The sequence below is a fragment of the Danio rerio genome, chromosome 15, assembly GCF_049306965.1.
Source record: "Danio rerio strain Tuebingen ecotype United States chromosome 15, GRCz12tu, whole genome shotgun sequence".
NCBI lineage: Eukaryota > Metazoa > Chordata > Actinopteri > Cypriniformes > Danionidae > Danio > Danio rerio.
In genome coordinates this window covers 28,969,498-28,991,500 of record NC_133190.1, presented here as the reverse complement: position 1 = coordinate 28,991,500, position 22,003 = coordinate 28,969,498, and the positions used below count along the sequence as shown (strand labels likewise).

At 35.4% G+C, this 22,003-nt stretch overlaps 1 protein-coding gene across 2 annotated transcripts in view; it reads left to right on the top strand.

The window, feature by feature from the left end:
* rpa1 (replication protein A1) overlaps nucleotides 1–15,604 on the top strand; it is a 40,655-nt gene extending 25,051 nt beyond the window's left edge. The window contains exons 14-17 of one of the 2 annotated variants that reach the window (XR_012390381.1): nucleotides 5,216–5,392; nucleotides 8,000–8,186; nucleotides 8,350–8,524; nucleotides 15,006–15,604. Coding sequence is in view for 1 of the 2 variants with exons in the window: in NM_199811.2 (NP_956105.2) it covers nucleotides 5,216–5,392; nucleotides 8,000–8,107; nucleotides 8,438–8,524; nucleotides 15,006–15,110 (477 nt within the window). In the remaining variant the exon portion in view is untranslated. The remainder of the gene's footprint in view (nucleotides 1–5,215; nucleotides 5,393–7,999; nucleotides 8,187–8,349; nucleotides 8,525–15,005) is intronic. The other variant, NM_199811.2, reaches the window with a different exon arrangement.
* Nucleotides 15,605–22,003: the final 6,399 nt, after the last annotated feature.

Here is a 22,003-nt window from a genome sequence, read left to right as displayed (position 1 = left end):
AATAAAATCAATACACTGCTGAAATTTAAATAATATAAACAATATTAATCATAAAACGTAACTTTTTTTTTTTTTTTACCTGTATATGTACTATATTTAGCATAATTAGCTACTGTTTTAATTATTTTTAGATTATTGTCTGTTTCATTTAGTTGGGTTTTTATTTATTTTTAAATTTCTATAGCTTTAGTTATATTTAAATTAATTTGATTTGATTTTTTATTTTTAGTTTTTTTGTATATTTTAACAGAATGACAAAATTAATTTTGTATTGATGAATATCAAAACCTTTATGCATGTATCAAATGTTCACAGAAAAAAAGTCATAAGAAAAAAAGTAATAAGTATAACCCCTTTTAGAAATTCCTTTAGAACGTACATTAGAAGTGCTTTGCAGGGCATCACCTTATGTTCTCATTTTCTGTTCATCTGATTAATTGTAATCAGTTGGTCCTGTGTTACATGTTCTGTAACAAAAAAAAAAAAAAAAAAAAAACAGGGATGCTTACACTTAGCTACACGGTTACTTTTCTCTCTGCTCATTAATCACACATTGTAATGCCCTTCCAATCTTCCCAAGGTGTGTGCTTAAAGCATTACTCACATTCAGCACTGGAGATGGGGAATGGAGATTAGCATGACTACATTTACTGAGCCTAATAATTAAGAGATTATACTACAGATAAGCTGCATAATAAATCTGACCTTGTCTGCAGCCTATTTTTGTTTTTCTGAATAGTTGTCATGATACTATCATTTTAGTAGATGATAACAAACTAGTTGAAATTTAATGTAATGTATGCCAATTTAGGTACCTCAGAAAATAAATCAAATATAAACAAAAACAATCACCTTTTTTGTTAATTACTGAAGAACTTTTAACATAAAAATGTTAACCAAACTTGAACATTTTCTCTGTGAAAAGATGAATACTGATTTAAACCTGATCTCATACTTTCTGCTCTGTTGGGACTGAAGGTCAGGCTGCTAAAAGCCCCCTGCCAGTTGTCTGTAATTAACTGTACTTGCAAAAAGTTTGTGTCCTAGTTCTCTTTCCCATGTTGCCATAACTAAAGTCCTTGTTAAAGCTATTTTAAGACACATTTTTTATATATTTCCAAGTCTTAAAAAGGATATTGACATTTCTTTAGTGAAGGTAGATTTTATTTTTAAAAACATATTTATTTAAAGAAAATAACAATTGAGAACGATTTAATGGAACGTTGAATGTATTTTTGGATATGTTGAGAACAGGGATTTGTGATGATAATTTTATTTAATGATGCTTAAATATCAGAATTTTTCCATTAAAGCTATTAAAACCAAAAAACTTGGACTTCCTAAAGTGCTACATGGCATTTGTTTAGAGGAAATCAATTTGGCAGCCATATTGTAAGGCAGCTTTGACAAATGTTGCTTTCTGCACTCTTTGTTAGAACCCATTCAACTACTGAACGAATGTGACAATAATTACATAGGTATTTACTGGATTAATTATTGTATTTCAGTGAGGCAGACATGTTCAGAGGGATTTTATATTGTCACTAAGTGAAATGACAGTAATTTACAGGGATATTTCGCATATTGAATAGCAAGCCTGTCCGCTCTCTGCCTTTGTCGTTCACATTTCCCGGGAGGCTTTTTATTTATTTGAAGTGACATGGAATATCAATTCCAGCCCTTCAAGAAGTTAATTGGGGTCGAATTCTCAAAGCGAAACAACTGGGTGGTCAGCAGTAAACCAGTTAGAAGAGAAATCAATTACAGTAGTAACATGTTTTTGCCATTTGTTGTTGTTTTCGTATCCAATTTCCTTAGAAAATATGGGGTTAAGACTTTGCCAGAGGCTCTCTATAGATTATAGTCCAATGAGAGATGACAAATCCACTGCAAGCTAAAATCTCAGTCCTCAGAAAGACAAAGTGCCCTTTTTTTGCATTTCATTAAAGAGTCAATTTTACAGCACAAATGTGAATCGGGACCTGATTTTCTGAGGAGCATGAGTTTCTTACGGCCATTTCAGAAGAATCTCTTCCGTGTGCTCTCATCAGGACCATTGTCACCAGGGTAAACATGGTGCTGTGTGTGTTTGTCTTAGCAAGATTTGATTTAATGTGTTTCTCATGAGCCTTGTGAAAAGGAGAGTCATGTTCAGCCACTGACCTCTTTTTCACCCTGTAATCCTCAGTCTCCTGTGTCTGTCCTCCATTTTTTCCCTTAATATGTGATTTCTAAAACGGTCAATTGCCCTTAGCTGACTCTTCAAGACTCTTCACCTCCTTAATCCTCTCAACCTCAAACATGCAATATCTCTTTTTATCATAAAAAACTGCTCCAGATTGATAGATTTTTCAATTGGAAACCCAATCAATTCGAAAACCAACCTTTTTCTATCCATAAGCAATGTAAATTATAGTCCAATTACTTTAAAATTTTGTCTGACAAGTTTTGAAGTTGGTGGTATTTGATATTTGCTGACTGTTACCATCACAATGTTAAGTTTTATAAAACCAATTTTGAGAGGATCACATGCTTTGTTTGACCACGGCTGGTCTCGCTTCATCAATCACTAACCAATCAATCAGACGTATCCAAATGCATATAAAATAGGCCACCATCCTTATATTTGTCATCCTTTTTTTTTTTTTTTTTTTTTTTTTTTTTTAACAAAACCCCCCTTACTCCCTGACATTTTCCACTCCTTCATAAATCCAATAGCAGGGGAGTTCTTGAGACCTACCTGAGCTTAGACTCCCCTCTTTCCCCCCTTCCTAATTTGAGGGAGCCCCTGGCTCATTGATACTCAGAGCTCTCTCCCAGAACAGCATGCCAAATACACTTTTACTTATTCAAACATTAGCTAAGTGTGAACTCTTGAATGCTTGCCTGTTGAATTTATTTCGAAGAAATCGTTTCATGCAATTCTTTGATTTTGTGATTACTTTTTGGATGAGTTAAGTGAATGATTCAATAAGCATATTTCACATTTACACAAGAAATTAGTTTTGTTCTTTTTATGTGAATAGCTTTGGTTGGTATTCAGTGATTGAGTTTATGCATGCTACTAGTATTCAGATGGGAAAAGCCTGATGTGCTTTATATTTTTATGTTAGGTCATAGTTTATTTAAGGCATTTAATTCCCACAAATAAAGCATGGTGTTCAATAGGACTGCATGATTAATCGAAAAAAGTTTGCAATCTCAATGTGACCCTACACACGATTTTAATTCTGCTTTTCTACGATTCAGCCAAATATATTTATAAGGTCAGGAGAGATGCTTTAAGGTGGTTGTACAAGTCTTCACATTGTTTTATATACATTAACACATGATTCAGATATGGTTCACAATAAAAAAGAATGTGTTAACACTCACAGGTCTTGATGCCCAATTCCGATTTGTTGCCTATATCTGATTTTTTTTGTCTGTTTACATATTCTTTTGATTGAGCCCATATCTGACTCGTGTGTTTACACTTGCCATACAATACGACATTGTGCATGCAGTTTAGGTGGGTTCTAGCATTTGCGTCACACTAGCCACAATGGAAGAAATTGTCTTGCCTTTAGCTCTGCAAAATATGCGAAATTTGCCCAACTTTAAAATGACTTTGAGGTGGAGGATCAGGGAAAGGGCCATTATCGCAGCTTGCACCTATGGTTTATATATAGTGTCCTCAACCATTCAGAGGAATTTGTGGGTACGAGAGAAATCTTAGGTCTGGTGGGTGCGAATTGTGGCGGGCTGGAGCAGTGGGTCTGAAATTTTAGGATAAGCACACATTCTCTTCCTTCTACGTCATTAAACCGCTTAGAAGTACCACATTATCGCAAGTTTAATGACGTTCAAAATGGAGTGCCTCAATAAATCTGATCTGTCCGTTTACATAATAGTGTAATGCCGTATTTGTGACACACGAGCTGATGCACTGTTTGTTTACTACTGAGAGAATGCGTGCATGCCAATGATGTCGACATTAGTGAACAGAACCCACATAGGCTGTGAATAACAGGTAATAAAGTTGTAAATAACGTTCAGTTTGTTGCACAGACAATCGTTTGGCAGCCATGACATGACCAGCACTCGGCAGTGAAAGTGATACCAAAAGCGTGCACATCATTCAGATGATCATATCGCATTTTAGAGTGTAGTGCATGACAATTAAAGGTTACTAGGTCAGTATAACTACTCTAGCCTAAATAATGTTGAATATAATGCAAGAGGGAATCTGATAATGACAAATGTCTGATTTTACCAGTGTAAAAAAAAAAAGGTCTAATATTGTTGTCTATGCCAGATTGCAAGCATACGTCTCAAACACAATAAATCAACTTTAGGATTATTAATAGTTGAATTCTGTTGTCATCACTTAACTGTGGACCATTACATATTTAAAGCCTATTCAAGTCTACTATTTCAAGTCTATTTAAAATTAAGCGTTTTAATCAACAGTAGACTGACACATTAATTATTATTGTTGTTTTACCATGTTTGAGAAATAACAATAATATTTTATAATAATGATCGCCTCCTCATATTAACACTTATTTGACATCTACAGAATCCTGAGAAAATTGTGATCTTGATTTTAAGCAAAACAAATTGGAATTCTCATTTTAGAATTGTACAGCCCTAGCGTTCATGCCTCCTAAAGGCTTTCAGAATAGTCACTAGGACACCAGTGTGTACTGTATGCAGTGAAAGTGCCAGCCGCTCAAAATAAAATCCTGCTACCACTGTGTCTCCCTTTTCATCTCCAACCACATTTGCCGTGAACTTCCTGTCCTCCCATTGTCTCTTCTGCATACATTTAGCGCAGAGCCTTTGACCTCCCCTCCAGGTGCTCTAGGGCTTCTCTTTCTCTTCTGCCTCCAGCCCCGTTCAAAAGCCCTTATTATGTGTATGCATATTCTCTGCTTTGCATATCTCACTTAAATGAATATAGGCACATTTGTTTGCCTCTCTGCTTGGCCCATTTTGCAAGCAGGCTGCATTTAATTTTTCTTTTTTTAAACTCTATACATCATGCTATGTAGGTTCTGCAGTTACCTCATAAGAACTTAAAAGATAGAAGTGGTTTTTAGGATGTATTGTACTGCATTCTGTTACTGTGTTTTTACTATGATCAGTTACAGTGTGTATTGTGGATATAGTGTGTCCTTTTAAGCTTTGAAATCAAGTATTTTTTGTGACTCAAACTCTCTTCTCTTTCCAGGCTGATTATTTCTCTTGCATCGCAACCATAGTCTACATCCGCAAAGAGAACTGCTTGTATCAGGCCTGTCCCAGTAAAGACTGCAATAAGAAGGTGGTGGACCAGCAGAATGGCATGTTCCGCTGTGAGAAATGCGACAAAGAGTTCCCTGACTTCAAATATCGTCTCATGCTCTCGGTAAGGGGCTTGCTGTTGGATTTTTCTGCCCTTTCTAAAATAACACATCAAGCTTCTGAAGTCGCATGTTCTCTGGTTATCCTAAAATAAATATCTCTGCCATCCTTTTTTGCTTTCAGAAAATAATCATTCCTAAAATGAGTTTAATTTTGCTTATTTTATTTATTTATGCTCTAAATACATTGTTCGTTTAAGGCCTCTTCGTTTCGGCTTTGCTGTAAATCAGCCAAGGCTGTGTTTCATTAATTGCTTCTTTTTGTATTTAAAGCTGCATCTCAAATTCCAGGAATGGGCAAATAAAGCCAATACATCCTTGTTGCTTGTCTGCGGACAAAATGTTTTTAAAATAATAGATTTATGTTTTTACTAAGTTTTGATTTAATTTAGCTTCAGCCTCCAGACATGATACATATTTTTTTTTTATTCCACACAGTACATTGCTGTGGTCACACACAGAACAAGAAGTACCACGATGCATCACATCCTTAACATTGTGTTCTGTTAGTGGATGCTTACCAGCACTGCTACTCTTTCTATGGCACCCAGCCAAGACTGAGGAGGCTGTGGAGATTACCATGCACATAGTTTTCTATTAAGCTGCATTTTATTTGTCTCAAATTATTGTTCACTTCAGTAACTTCACCCCAGGCTGGAGTATTGTGTTTTTTATGTCTTTCTGTGCTTTGAATCAACTATGTATATAATCAATATGTATATATTTTAAGAAAATTTAAATATTACATTTTTTTTGCCCCTGATTTTTATTTGCAGCTCTTTATTTTTGTTTGGAAAATTCCTTTTTATTTCTCAATTTAATTAATTAATTAAATTTTTTTTTAAATTTGCATTATTTTTCCCTTTTTTTTTCTTTTTTATTCGTTTTTTTTGCTCAATACTTTATTTTTCGCTTGCAAAACTTTATTTTATGTTGCAAGTATTTATGGCCCTAGGTGATGGTTGATTCCGATTTTGTGACACTCCGATGTGTTTTTTTTTTTTTTTTTTTTTTTTTTTTTTTTTTTTTTTTTTTTTTTTTTTTTTGGATGACCTGCACCTTACATCTTTTGAAAGTGACCCCTATGCGATTGTCTGCATTTACATGGGGCACAAGCCAAAGGTGCAATGAGCAGAAAAAACGAACATGCACTGACTGAAAGCTGATAACAAAAGAGTGCTATTTTTCTCCATTATTGTATTTAATCTGTTTGCAGAGTTTAATTTTTTTTCCTTTTTGACAAGTTGTTTTGCTGTTCAAACCAGTAGGGATTTTATTGTCATATCCATAGCGTGATTTTTGCATTTCATTCGCTATAGTTTAATGACATGCGACTCACATTCGCAGGTGAACATCTGATCTACCTGCTTACACTGCAGATACGAGGGCACAGATCCTATTCATATTAGATATATATTTCCACATGAACAAGGCCTGAATCTGATTTGAGTAAATTGGAAACCATATGTTTTATGGTTTCCAACATACAAGATCAAGGTATCAAAACGATGGTATAGCAGGTTATACAAGTCATGGTCAGATATTTTTGGACATTTGGGAGGATGCTGCTTTAAAATCATGGAGAAAAACCTAAAAATTCAACCAAAGAACAATTATGTTAGACGTGACTTGAACATAAAGTGTAATGACACTGTGTACTCATTTTCTTATCTTAAAGACAAATTTATGTTGTCGTCAAGCGATTTTTTTTTTCTTCTTTTTTTTTTTCGATACTTACAATTAAGAAGCTATATTACAAATTATAAAGAAAAAGAAATATTCAAAAAGTCCCAACTAATGTGGCACAGTATTTTATTGATATAAAAAAACTAAAAGGATTACATAAAAGACACATATCATAGAGATATAATAGCCTAATTCTGGATTCAACAGATTACACCCTTCAAATTAAAGCAAAATGGAAATCTGAACTTTTGAGGAAAAAATTGACCAACCAACCACAGTCAGAGGAATGCCGGAGGGGTTGCGGGAATGTGGGTAATCACACACAATTATTTTGGGAATGTCCGAAGATACTTGCATTTTGACAAGAGGGAAAGATTGAGATAATGAAAATTATGCAGATAGATCTACCTTTTACTCCCCTGTTTTTCTTGCTTAAAGGGATACACCAGGATATATATAATAAAAACCAGAGATATATACTACATGTACTTTTACTGTGCAAGAAAGACCATAACAATAAATTGGATGAAGCCACATCCTCCAACAATGCCTACAGTGGATAGAAAAACTTGAATGTATATATAGAATGGAGTATATGACTGCTCAACTTCAACTAAAACTGGATATTTTTAAACAAAGATGGGCACCTGTTACGTTGTATCTGAATAGGACATAGTATTTCTAGCTCCTTTGAAACTGAAAATATTGTATGTTTTTTTTTTTTTTTTTTTTTTTTTTTTTTGTCATTTTTTTATTTTATTTACATCTGCCGCTGCTGTCATTTTTTTTTTGTCTCTTAATAACCGCTGCTGTCACTGAATGTTCTGTTCTGTAAAAGTTTTACAAATTTGTTTTATTTTTAATGTATAAAAAAAGTAAAAAAAAAAAAAGTGTTTTTCATACATTTTCATTTCATTCTCTGTCAGGCCAACATTGCTGATTTTGGAGACAACCAGTGGGTGACTTGCTTTCAAGACACTGCCGAGACTCTTCTGGGCCAAAATTCTAGTTATCTTGGCCAACTAAAGGACACAGTGAGTTTCTACTTTGTCTGCTTCACAACCTTTGTTTATTTTCCCCCGTGCTTTTTCTATCTGTGTACTACATGAAAGTGTGGCCTCGAGGATTTGCCCGTGTATTACAAAGATGCTCCGAGAAGTAGCACGTTGTGAATGAATTGGAGTCCTTTTTGTGGCGTTTATGAAATGTGCTTTCAAAGCCCAAGGATTTTTAACAAGGTCTTACTCTTCAGAGGCTCATTCAGTCTCTCATGGAGTGGTCTATATTAAGAGACAAACATAATGTAATTTCACAATGTCTCATTTGTAACCCTCTTATAATATTGCCTTGCTTTTGGTTTACAGAATGAAGCTGCATTTGATGAGGTCTTTCAGCATGCAAACTTCAATACCTTTGTCTTCCGGAACCGAGTGAAGCTGGAGACCTACAATGTAAGTTTTCAAAAAAAAAAAAAAAAAAGACAGCAAAGTGGTACTGCTGGTTGTCTTAATGATTACGGTTTGATTATTTAAAATACAAATGCACCAAATAAATGTATTACAAAGGGTTTGTACAGATATCCTTGGAAATGCTTGAATTTTAATTTAGTGTTTTCAAGGTTTGATAAGTCCTTAGATTTTGGATAAAGTGCTTGAAACTACTTAATTTAATTGTGCTGTTTTTGTGGTCTTTTTTTAAGTACGTACTAATAATAATAAACTATTTAAGTAAAATAAATCTTGCATAAAATAAAAAGTGCATGGGGATTACCACTTCTTAAGTGAATAATGCATGAAATTAAAGTAAATAAACTTTTAAGATGAAAGATGACATAGAGGTTTACTTTATTTACATACTTTAAGTAATATGTGTTTATATATAGTGTTTATATATACAGGGTGATTGGGGGGACCATGCTGGGTAGGGGCCGATGGATGAGAATTTAGCCAGGAAACCGGGGTTACACCCCTACTCTTTACAAGAAGTGCCATGGAGTTTTTAATGACCACAGAAATTCAGGACCTCCGATTAATGTCTCATGCGAAAGAAGGCTCTCACTGACAGTATAGTGTCCCCTTCGCTTTACTGGGGCTTTAGGACTCGCACAAATGGCAGGCTTAGTGCCCTCGCTGATCTTACCGACACCACTTACAACAGCAACCTAGTTTTTCCCATCTAGGTACTGACCAGGCTCAGCGCTGCTTAGCTTCAGTGAGTAACCGGTGTTGGACTGCAGGGTGAGATGGCTGTAAATACAATCTAATTTTCCATACTTGTAAAGTAGTGGAGAATTTTGAAAATGCACCTGAAATGTGGTTATATTTGGCTTTGGACAACGAGTCAGAACCATGATTACAGTGAATACAGAGGGAATAATTATGTTTTAAATTTATTAGAAAAGAAAATGGGTACGTTTAGATTGTTACATTTCACAATACTACGTTTTAGAAAATATTTGTACTGTATTTACCATCAAATAAATGTAAAATTTATGTATCTTAATTCATTGAAAAAAAAAAAGTTTCAAGCCCAAATATAGTTTGTTAAAATGACAAAGAAAAGGTGGGGGTAAAAAGTCTTTTTGACATTATGACTTTTGGAAATAGACAGCATTTCCGCCATCCCATCCACCACATTGCCATTGATGAAAACCTCACTGTCTTGTTCGTTTTCCATATGACATGCTACAAGAGAGCCATGTTACAACCGCATTGATTTAACTTTCACTGCTGTAAGTCCAAACAATCAATTATCCGTTCGATTAAGGTCAATTTTTGGTCATTCTATGGATCATTCCCCTCTACACAGTTCTATTTATCACCGCTTCTTTGAGTTCCTGCATGTTCATGTTGGTATTACATTTGACAGTATCAATCCAACGAGTTCTTGGGCGGCTTTTCATCTTATTTCCACTGACCATTTCCAGCATGACTTCCTTCTCGAATGAATTGCTACGCATGACATAAGGATAATTTCTGTTTGGTAATGTTGGCTTCCAGCGAGGTCTTTGGCTTGATGCACCTTAGGACTTCTTTGTTGGTGATTATCGCTGTTCACGGGATGCACAACAGTCTCCTCCTGCATCGCAACTCGAAGGCATCGATCTTTCTTTTGTTTGTTTTCTTGATTGTCCAGGTCTCGCAGCCATAGGTTGCTATAGGAAAAACGGTCGCGGTGACTAGCTTTGCTTTATTTGCAGTGCTGATATCCTTTTCTAGATGGCATTCATGCTCACCATTACATTCCATCCAAGGGATAACCGTCTCTTGATTTCAGGTGTAATGTCCCTATTTCGGATAATCTTGGAATATGAAGTCCGGTACTGTCTCGATTTCTTCATTCTGCGCATTCCTTCGCATCGATGGACTTGCTCTTCAGTGTTTGGACTTTCAGCAGTGAAACTTAAACCACACTGAACTGAACTGAACTAAACTGCACTTCAACTCTGCAAACTGGACTAACACAGTTTCAATTGACTAGAACTTCAATGTTAAGCTGCTCTGACATTGTAAAAGCGCTATAGAAATAAATATGAATTGACCGATTAGCTGTGAATAGTGAATATGTTTGTATTGTTTAGCATCTTGATGTTCAGAACATCACTTAGTCTTTTTGCCTTTCTCCAACACACCTGCTCTCAAACCCAGTGCATAAGACCTGAGCATCTTAATACCCTGTGGACTATTTTCCTCATTCATCACCTTTTTTTCTTCTGATTATCAGAGTTGAGATTCATATGTTGTTTCTCAAAATTCAAGTCAACTCAAGTTTAGCTTCATCTGATATTAGCTTCACAAATTTATAGCCTTAAATTGTCTATCTTATTTCTGTAATCGTGTTTGGCTCATATCAGTGCTGCAGTCAGTCTCTGCGTAATGCAATTTATTATTCTTCAGGGAAATTAGTATGCATCTGAAATGCTGTATCAGTATCCAAATTCCCAGCCATCACATTGGTGGAGATCGTTAAATTGCATGTTCAGGTAATGAAATCAAAATACAAGGCTACAGTCAGCATTTGTGAAGGTCACCTTTAGCTTAGGTGAAGGAAAATGAGGATCTTATTGGAATTTGCAGTTTCTCCTGATAAAGGCATACAAGAGCTAGAGTTAAACCCTCCTCAGTGTTATTAACCTGACCAGGGAAAATAATCACATAATTGTTTTTTTGTTTTTTTTAAACCTGTAAAATTGTTGGAAATATGAGCGTTGCAATACACTGCTGAAATATAGTGTGAAGATTATTTTGACAATAATTGTTATAAAAAAAGCGACATTTATTGTCATGGCCATTATTAGGGCGGTTGCGATAATCGGGTTTTGGTCAAGAAGACCATGATATTTAGAAGGGAAAATGACAGATTACCAGGGGTGCACAACTTTTTTTGAGCCTGTTCTTGAAGTACTTTAGTACTTGTAGATGTTGCTCTGTTCTTACACAACACAACCAATAATACTTGTTCAAATGTTTCTTGAGTTATAGGTTGCATATGCATATATTTTCATAAGACATTTTTATGTCTTTGAAAACTAAACATGAGCTTGTATTTTAAATATGTGATTTGCATGCACAATTGGGTGATTCGAGGTGCTTTCACATTTGGTTTGATTGTCTGGCTCACACCCAAGTTTGACTGATCTCAACTGCCCCCATCTGAAGTAATATGGTAACCACACTATTTTAAACTCCAACGTTGACTGCAACTCCGTCCATACACATTATAAAGACCAACTTTATTTTACATTCTTTCTCCCAGACACTAGCATGGTATAGTTGCTCAGGGCTTTTTACTGTGTCCCATGCCATTTGATTCACATCTAGTTGAATTACATCTGAGATACTGCAATCTAAATTCAAAACCTACTGTAATTGCTATTTGGAAGACAAAAAATATAAATGGCAAAAACAAACGGATTATTTTACACTTCTAACAACACACATTTCAATGTTTTTGTAATAATCTTACCAATTATGCTTTGGCAAATTATTGCAAGTAACTTAAGTAGGCTAAGGAGATTCCAAAATGCCAACAACAACATACACAAACGCTTCTCTGGTGCTTATCTGGTCAATATTTTTACACACCTGTTTACTGGATATGTGCACCCCGGCACATTACACATTTAAATCAAGTGTCATACTGGATTGTTAAACTGTGAATATCAATACGGTGTATGTGGATGGACATTTGATATGTCAGTAATCTGGATCTAGCGCTTTCTTTATAAATCAACATTCTCCACTGGCTGAGTGATTTCCAATATAAAGTGGGTCTCAGATTGTACAAGAAGCACTGCATTACATTTTTTTCTGCCATGTCTTTAAAATATGAACATTTATTTTACCCCCAGTATATTAAATGGAGCTGCTGTCCTAGCCTGCTAATCTTGACTAATCTTAAACATGCATGTCATTTTACGCCTGAGCAACTAAATGAATGCCAAAGTCTATTTAACTGATTATATTTTAATTACATTAACATCGATGCTGTAAAAGGAACCGTATAAAATGGAAAAAAAGTCACATTAACCGTTCACCACAAGTTTATTAGAATGGGAAGATTCAACACTAGCTGTGCATATACCCTATCTATTTAATTCATACCCCACACCAGAGAGTACCCTCTCATAGAAATCCACAGTGAGTCTTATATGTGTAATAAGACATGGCTCTAAAGGAAATCCTTATATGAACTTCTGGTTCTGGCTGTAAATCAGGGGTGTCAAACTCAATTCCTGGAGGGTTGTAGTCCTGCAGAGTTTAGTTCCAGGCCAGCTTAAACACACCTGTAGGTATGAAAACCAAACTAAAGCACTCAATTAATTTGATCAGGTGTGTTTAATTAGAGTTGGAACTAAACCGTGCAGAGCTGCGGCCTTCCAGGAACTGAGTATGACACTTACTTGTTCTGTAGATGTATAAAATGCAGATTTCATCAATACTTGTTTGTATTTTCATTAAGGATAGAATATGTTTATAATTCACATCTAATCGGCATATCTATTAATATTGTATGGAAAATTATTATCAAATATAATTTCTGTCTTAATATTTGTCCTGATCAAATATGACAGGTACTTCAGACCCTCAGTTAATATGAGATGGATGTGATGCGAGTTGAAAAATAAGGCTGAACAATATGTAGTTATTGCAATGTTTGTATCTGCAATAGTCGCATCGCAGGATTAGATTGTTGATTAAAGAAAAATATATTTTTAATATTACTAAAAGAAAATATATAATGATCTTGACCATGTTGTTTTACGGTTGATTGTTCAATTTCTGTACTTATACTGTTAGACTTTCCTGACCGTATTTATATACAGTGTGCTTGTAATTTATTATGTTTTATACAGATGCACTGCATAGAAAAAGACTTGATCATCCCAATCAATCTAAATTTTTAAAATCTTTTCAAGTAGAGCCGTTCAAATCAACAGTTGAAACTAAGTGAACTTTCACAAACTTGTTTCAAGAGGAGCACATGAGATGATTGATCACAGCTGGTCTCTCATCTGTAATAATTAGTAAACCAATCGGATCATTCTAAACTCACTATAAATAGACCGACTAACATTACTCCCATATCTTCGTTTTTAAAGAATCCCCCCATCCATCCTAACTCCACCTTTCCTCCTTTTCCAGGGGGAGCTCTCGAGAACTACCTAATCTTGTACCCCCTTACAGTCTCAGTCTAAAGTTTTGAAAGTTATTGATATTTCACACAACAATTTTTAAAAATTCACTCCTCTGTTGTGTGGTGGAGTTTGGGATATAAGGGTGTTATCTTCAATTTTTAAAAAAAGGAACACTATATAGTAAATGTGTATATAATTGAGACATTACTGAAACATTTGCTATGAAAATTAGCCTTGTTTTTAAGAATAAACCAAACGTCAGAACAAATTTATGTTCATGCATGTTGGGTATCCTGTGGGTGTGCGAAACTTTTCTGTGCTCATAACACACTTCATGCAATTACTAAATAAAACCAGTGAACCCACATGCACTCTTTCTGCATTAATCCAGACTGAAGCTTTTGGTTCCACTTTAAAATATGTTTTCCAGCGTAATTATACTCATGTTGTTAGCAAGATGCAAGTACATTGAAACAAACGGTCTAGTTTCATGTGAATTAAAAAGGCATGCACTAATTTGCTATTAGTTTGATGTTCATCGTTCTCATTAGAGCTCAGCATGCTGATTGTTGTCTGTTGACACTTTTTAATTTTGTGGAGGCCTTTAAATGTGTGATAGAAAAGAGACAAAGCAGAAGTGTTTTCATAAAACATTTCAGTTTATGATCAGTCCAGTGCTCAAATCGAAAAATACAATTACTTTTAGATTGTGAAATAGTTTTGGTCCCCATCTATCATCTGCGTGAAGCAATTATGATTGTTGTGAACCTTGTTCTGCAGTGCTAGAACATGAATTCTTATAAGTGCTGCTTATGCAGTTTCACTTGATTTGATTGTTTTTGTGTCCTTTGGGACTTGGAGAATGATTTTAATAAAGTCTATTAATGTATGGCAGATTTACATTTCATCTTCCCTCTCTTTCTCTGAGGCAGCATTACTTTTAAAGACCTATAATGGCTGCAGTTGTGGCTAAATAGATTTTTAGGTTAAACTAATAGCGTTAGGAGTTTTCACAGGGGTCGTTAGAAGATGCTAATCATTTTTCTGAGATTGTGAGTGTAGTCTATTTACAGGTTATTTCCTTTTTTCTCATTTCTTTGCTTCCTATATCATCGCCTTTCCATTTTCTTCAACTGAAAATTCTTGTAACCTGTTTGTGTGTAAAAACAGCAACACTCCATTTTCAAACAATCTCAGTCATTTGCTCCCTTAGGAGACCTTTATAAGTGCTTTTTGGATGAGTTGGAAAACTTGGAGAGACGTGAATTGTAATCCCTTTTGTTTTGTCTTCACAGGATGAATCGCGCATTAAAGTGACAGTGGTGGACGCCAAGCCTGTGGACCACCGAGAATACAGCAAACGGCTGATCATCAACATAAGGAAGTTGGCTGCACAGTAGAAGGACTGACGTGGTCACACAGAACTAATCTCTCAGCCATTGTGGAGTTTCTTACAGTGTCGTACATATTATTATTTTTTTGCTTTTCTTTAGTTTTTGTGACTCTTTTTCTTACCCCATTTTGAGTTTGGCCAGTAATTTCACTAAATTAATCGCTTTGTTTTCACAAGTGCTGCAAGATCAGATTGGCTTGCACTTTTGTCCCCAGGGTTGGCTAATTGGAGAGGGTATTTTTGATAAAGTGAAGGAAGAATTGTAGAGGACTAGATTTGAGCGTTGTAGATGAGTGTACATTCAGCGACCAGCTTTTGTGGCCTTTGGTTGGCTAGAGAAAAGTACACGTAAGAATGCCTGGCCTAAGCCTGTAAAATTTTGATAAGCCCATTCACACTCAATGTGCTTACCAGGTACACACTGTATTTATATAGATATACATTGTATGTGTCTGCCAATTCTGTTGTATAAGTAATAAAGCTTTTTGTGTTCTTTAGTCACTACTTGTCTGTATTACTGGTTCTATTTAGGGCTGGATTCAGTTGGCCTAAAATCAAAATCTCGATTAATTTAAAATTTTAACTCTATTACGATTAATGAGCGATTTATTTTGACTTTTTTGCCCTCATTGTTCACTGACAAGTTTTGGACAGTAAATATGCTCACATATTACTAGTGAGAGATTTTTGAATGGTTGCATTGCTTAATTTTAAAATATTAGAAGGAAACATGCTATCCATGATTATTTATTGAACATTTTTATAGGACTTAAAATAGGGTCAATATGTTGCCAATGAGTGATTTAATTACAATGTGTGCCATTAATTCTGCTAAAATGTATGTTACAGCAATAAACATACGATACTTGTCATTCTTGCTACAAGCTTACTGGAGTAATAATATGATTAAGTGTTAAGTAGGCCATAAAAATTATTTGGGGAAAAAAGGCCACATGGCTTTACAGAACCTACAATGGTCTGCACTGAGTGACCGCTACTTCAAGTCAAACTATAAAGCTTCTTTTGTATGGTCACCTGGCAGACACGTGCAAAGCCAAAGGTAAGCATTTAAAATATATTTTATTTATTATTTTGTCAATCAAATGCTATTTTCAAACATTTCCTAAAGCTAACAGTCACTTTTTTCTTATAAAATAGTGCAAGTAAATAATTTGCACTTTTGAAAACTTGATAATATATATAGCTGCAAGCAGCAATTATCGGGGCCAAGCAGCCTAGTGGCCACATCATAAACAAGCATGGCAAGAAGCTACAGAGCAACTGGAAAATTCTATTCCTTTTTGGCAGCATGGTCTGAACCCAATCTGGTGGAAATTGGGCTAACAATCTATGGAGAGTTTAAAACAACAGATTTTCAAACTAAATCAACATTAAATTATATCAATGTTCTCTGTATGATCCAAGGAATCTAACAAGACCAGTCTTATGAAAATAGACAAAACTGTTCAAAAGTCATTTGATAAATTCTGTATGATTTCAATTGATAGAATTTAATTGTCAATTTTACCCAGAAGGTGGTGCAAACTGATGTGGTTTGGTCAATGTCCGGTCAAGATCACAAACTTACTTTCAACTGGCAGGATTAGATCAAGTTTGCGTATTTGACAGTTATCATTTCAATGTTTTTCATATTAAAAGTGGAAAATAAGCTGTTTTCTTCTAAATAAAATAACTCTTATATATCATGTAAATAATATTTTAAACTGCATTTTTTGCATCTTCTGTAAACAAATATTTTATTGTAAAAAATTATTTTAATGTAATTGAAAATGTGCCATCTCAAGGCATGTAGTGCAGAGTATGGCTCATGGGTCCATTGTCCTAATTAATCAGAGATCAGATGTGGCTGCAAAATGCTAAACATTTTTCAGTTTAGCAGATTCATTTTTACAACATGTCTTGTACATGAGCGGGGTCATGTGATGTGACTTTATCATGTCATGTGATTTGATTAGCTCATCCCTAGTTTTTTTTTTTTTTTTTTTCAACTTCATAAATTGGGCTACTATCATAAAGCTGAAATCACATTTACCTTTGAGTGAAGTTTCACAGGAAAATAGACAAGAGTCACATTTTTGAGGATTTCTTATGCAAGTAAAATATTTTCAATCATATTTCATTATCGGTTGACGTTGCACAGATTCCTTGTTAGCAAATAAAAAAAAAGGAGTGGTCTAAAATTCTCTTCTGCACTGTAAGAGAAATTTCATCACCTTAAATAATATGAAGCGGCAATAAAGCTACAGCACATATTGTATCATTTCCGTGATTTATCCACCTCAAGAAGTCTTTCTATAGAACTACTTTAAGTAGTCAGTAAATTGCATGGATTTGAAGTATATGTCAAAAAGTTTTTCGCCTTTTGCATTTTAAATTTTATTAAAGCTATAGTGTAGGCATATACATTAGATGCATTGTAATACTGAAAAAGTGTCTTCACATATCAATAATAAATAAAAGCAGTGCATTTCGTGTATATGTGCCATCAAACGTAATGAAATTATACTTTTTTTAGTCACTGGGATGTCCTATCTGGCTGTCAATCTGTATTTAAAAACCTTAATGCAGCCAATAGCAAAGAGAATGAGGCGTGGCTACGGTTGCCGATGTTTTAATTGGTGCAGCCTGGTTTAGTGCAAGCCAAAATGTGGAGACTGATATAGGCCTATTAAACTATACAGAAACTGTTAACTGGTTTTACGGAATTGTGGAGTTTGATGGAATCTTTTAGGTTTCAGTGGAAAAGGCAAGCTTGCAAAGTTCCTTCTCAACAGGTAAGTTAAACACCTGACACGTTTTCTCGGAAGTAGGTTACTCACACGAGACCTGCGTTGGTAGGTGGAAACGAAAGGCATTAAATTGGGTATTTGCGATGTTTTTTTTATTTTTTTTATTTATTTATTTCTGTGCTGCATTGTTCTGTTCAGCTGGCACTGGTATTTTGTTCCCTCATCAGATTAACTTTCTGTAAGAAAGGACTGGCCTTTGAAGTGCAACACAACAAAAGGGAATTATTTAATTAGCTGTTCTCTTCTAAATAAAATATTTATGTATTTTTATTTTTCATGTATTTTAAACTGCATTTCTTGCATCTTCTGTAAACAAATATTTTAATGTAAAAAAAAAAATTAAGGCAATGGAGAATGTGTCATCCTAAGGCATCCCTGGCACAGCTTTCAATCCCGGTTGAAGTGCTACACAACAAAAGGGAATCAATGTGTTCATCACTCTAGTGCTTTTTTTTATCCAGATATCTTACTTTTTTCCTCTTTTATTTAGCTTCCATTAACCTAAGTCATTTTTTTTATTGGGAACGTGCTAATATTTAAAAACTGAATGTACCCTGATGGGCATTAAAATTACATTTTATGACTAGCTGCCACTTAAAGTACTAAGTTAAAAATCTACACAAAGCAAAGACATATGGGAACATGCAAATATTAAAGTTTTTTTTTTTGTTTTTTTCTGATTCACACATATCTTTTAGTTACACTTTGGAAGGGAAAAATAAGAAATATTTCCCCATTTATAAGCCTGTCGAAAAAACGTGGTGAATTTACCAGGCTATTCAAAGATCAAATCACGTAGTCTTGTAGGGTACTACTCCATTTTAAGCTGCATTCTAAAAAGCTTTAGGTCAAAATGAATGAAAATTTGGAAAACATGCTGTTACAAGACTTTTGTCAAGTTTTGTTCATAAACTGCTCTAGTGTATAAAGTTTCTTATTGTAAAATGGCATATTAGAGTTAGTAACAGAGAATTGAGACTTAGGCCGTACTCACACTAGGTACAGTTGCCTCGAACCGGGCCAAAGCACGCTTGTCCCCCCTCCCGTCTCCCCCGACGGCCCGCGCTCACACCATACCGGGCCACGGCACGCTTACGTCATCGCTGCTGCGCTGTTCAGAAGCGCTCTCTATGGCAAGCCTTTTTAGCATTTAAATCTTTGTTCTGACTCCATAAATATATTTAGAGATATCTCTAATTATATTTTGACTAGTCATAATTATAATTTGACTAGTCAGAATAACAATTAGAGATATCTACAATTGCAAATGTACTAGTACGAAATCAGATTGGAGATATCTGCAAATATATTATGACTAGTCATATTCCTCCATTGACTTCCATTGAAAAATATTTGCAGATATCTAAATGAGTTTTGACTCGGCACAATTGTAATTAGAGATATCTCTAACTGAGTTTTTACTAGTCATACATTTGGAGATGTCTTTAATTCGTAATATTTAGAGATATTTACAAATATATTTGAAGATATCTCTAATTAATTTACTAATAGTCGAATTACAGTTGTAGAAATCTTGAATTGGATTTTTGACGAGTCAAAACTCATTTAGAGATATCTGCAAATATTTTTCAATGGAAGTCAATGGAGGAATATGACTAGTCATAATATATTTGCAGATATCTCCAATCTGATTTCGTACTAGTACAATTGTAATTGCAGATATCTCTAATTGTCATTCTGACAAGTCGAATTATAATAATGACTTGTCAAAATACATAATTATATCTCTAAATATATTTATGGATAGTCAGAACAAGGTTTAAATGTTAAAACGGCTTGCCATACGCTCTCATTTAGCAGCACAGTGAAGATTTCTCTAGTTATATCCTTTCAGTCGTTTGTTATGCAGTGACATGCAGTCAAATATTTCGCCAAACAGTCCTTAGGGATGCGGGGACACACAGTCAGATATTTTACTGAACAGATCCGCCACTTTTGGCGCTCATAAACAATCATAATGCTCTCGTGCTGCAGGAATGAGGAGATCTGCTGAAGGCGCGCAGCTGGCGTGCTGTGAGGAGTTCTCGTCTTTAATAAACTACGGCAGTTTGCGATCACTGAACAGTAAGAATGATTAATAAATCCATATCAAAAAGTCCCTTAAAAGTCATGTCTCGCTTTCGGTTTCGGGCTTTGGCGCGTTTCGCGCTCACACACAAGCGTACCGCGCCAAAGCCCAAGTGTACCGCGCTCAGGCACACCTCTTCCAACCGGGCCAGGGCCGGCCAAGTGAACCGTGCTTGAGCCCGATTCAGCGCACTCACACTTCTCAAACGATCCGGGAAACGGGCCTGGGCACGGTACGGATGGCATAGTGTGAGTAGGCCCTAAAGCCCCTTTCACACAGTGATACCGGTAAATATCTGAAAAATTTCCGGAACGACTTTACCGGTATATTTAAAAAAGCGCTGTTCACACAGGTGAGGACGTTACGGAAATTTTCCGGAAAAGAGCATTCACACATCCATTCCAAAATACCGGTAAATTCTGACATCATTCACCACAAATGAGCTTTAAACGGCTGCGCTTGTGTTTGTAAACATTTGACTAAATTACAAACTCTGTGGATGATCAATATTGTGAACAATATGTGAAATGTTCATAATATGTGCGTGTGCAGGCGCTCACAGGCTGTTTCATGGGCACACGCAAAGCTTGAAGGTAAACAAACAACGGCTTATCATAAGCATCTCATCGATGATTATTTACACAGTTGGCATTAAGAAGAACATATAAACGTGATCTGACTAACTTCTAGCAGCTAAATGTGTCTGGAAAAATATTCAAAGGCTTTTATTCTCACAAACCGCGCGGACGTGAATGCGTCTGACTGTTGTGATTGGCTAAAGCAGACGTCTCACATCAGCACGTTCTAGACGTGCACGCGCTTATTACGGGAATCTTCCTTCTGCATTCACACAGCGCAGCATTCCGGCAAATTGCCGGTAATCTTACAACTTCTCTTTCCGGAAAATAGCCAGAACGAATTTACCGGTATTTTCAAAAAGGACCTGTTCACACATACAACCTTTCCGGAAAATTGCCGGCAATTTTCCGGAAAGGTCCGTATGTGTGAAAGGGGCTTAAGAGTATAAGACTAAGGGTGTGTGAACAATGTTGTATTTTGATAGTCTTGGTTACTAATGTGATTTCACCATTTAGAATTCGCAAAGAATACATTTCTGAAGTTATATTATTAAGGAGAAAGTCAGAATGTGTGAAAATAAAACCAACTTTACCTCAATTGTTAATTACATATATCTGGGTGGCTCTCCTCTCAATTTTCTTTGACACCAATGTCTATTTATAGCAAAATCTGATTCAAGAACACAATGTGCTTTTGTTACATTTGTATGAGAGGGCTGCAAAAATCATGGAAAAGTTCATATATATCCTATTGTTTTTATTTATTTACTTAATGTATCTGTGATTTGCAGTCTTTTGCTGGAACTGAAGTGTAGTCAAAATCTCCTTACCTTCTGCTATTGCACCTCAAGTCCTTGAAAATAACTGCACACCCTAACCTTCATCAACCAACCGAAATTAGGCATTCAACTGCCCCACAGTATGAAGTTTAAAAACATTTCCTCCATACTTCCTTACAAAGTGTTGAAGTCTAAGCTCGGCCACTGTTTTGCACCTACATTGTCGGAAGATATATTTGAAGACCATCTGTCATGGTTTGTCTCTTGAAGTTTGTTTCTCTGGGCTTTGAGACTGTGAGACTGTTGTTCTTCTTTTCCATTGCATCTGCCGAATACTAAATCCTCTTTTTCAGCCAGAAGACATCTTTATAAAAGCCCCAGCTCCTCTTAAAACTGCTTTTTTTTGGCCTATAGCTGTCTGATAATAGCTTCCTCTGATGAAATCCCCTGGCAGCATACACACAACACAACACAAACACAATCACAACTACAAACACAGTTCCCGCACACTGTTCACATCAGAGGTGCTTTGTTATGTGTGAAGGCCAACAGTCTGTTTTCCTTTTATCCTTGTCTTCTTTCTTTGTCACCTCACCTTGGCACATCCTTCATTTAGTCCTCCTATCTTGCCGTGATTTAGTGGT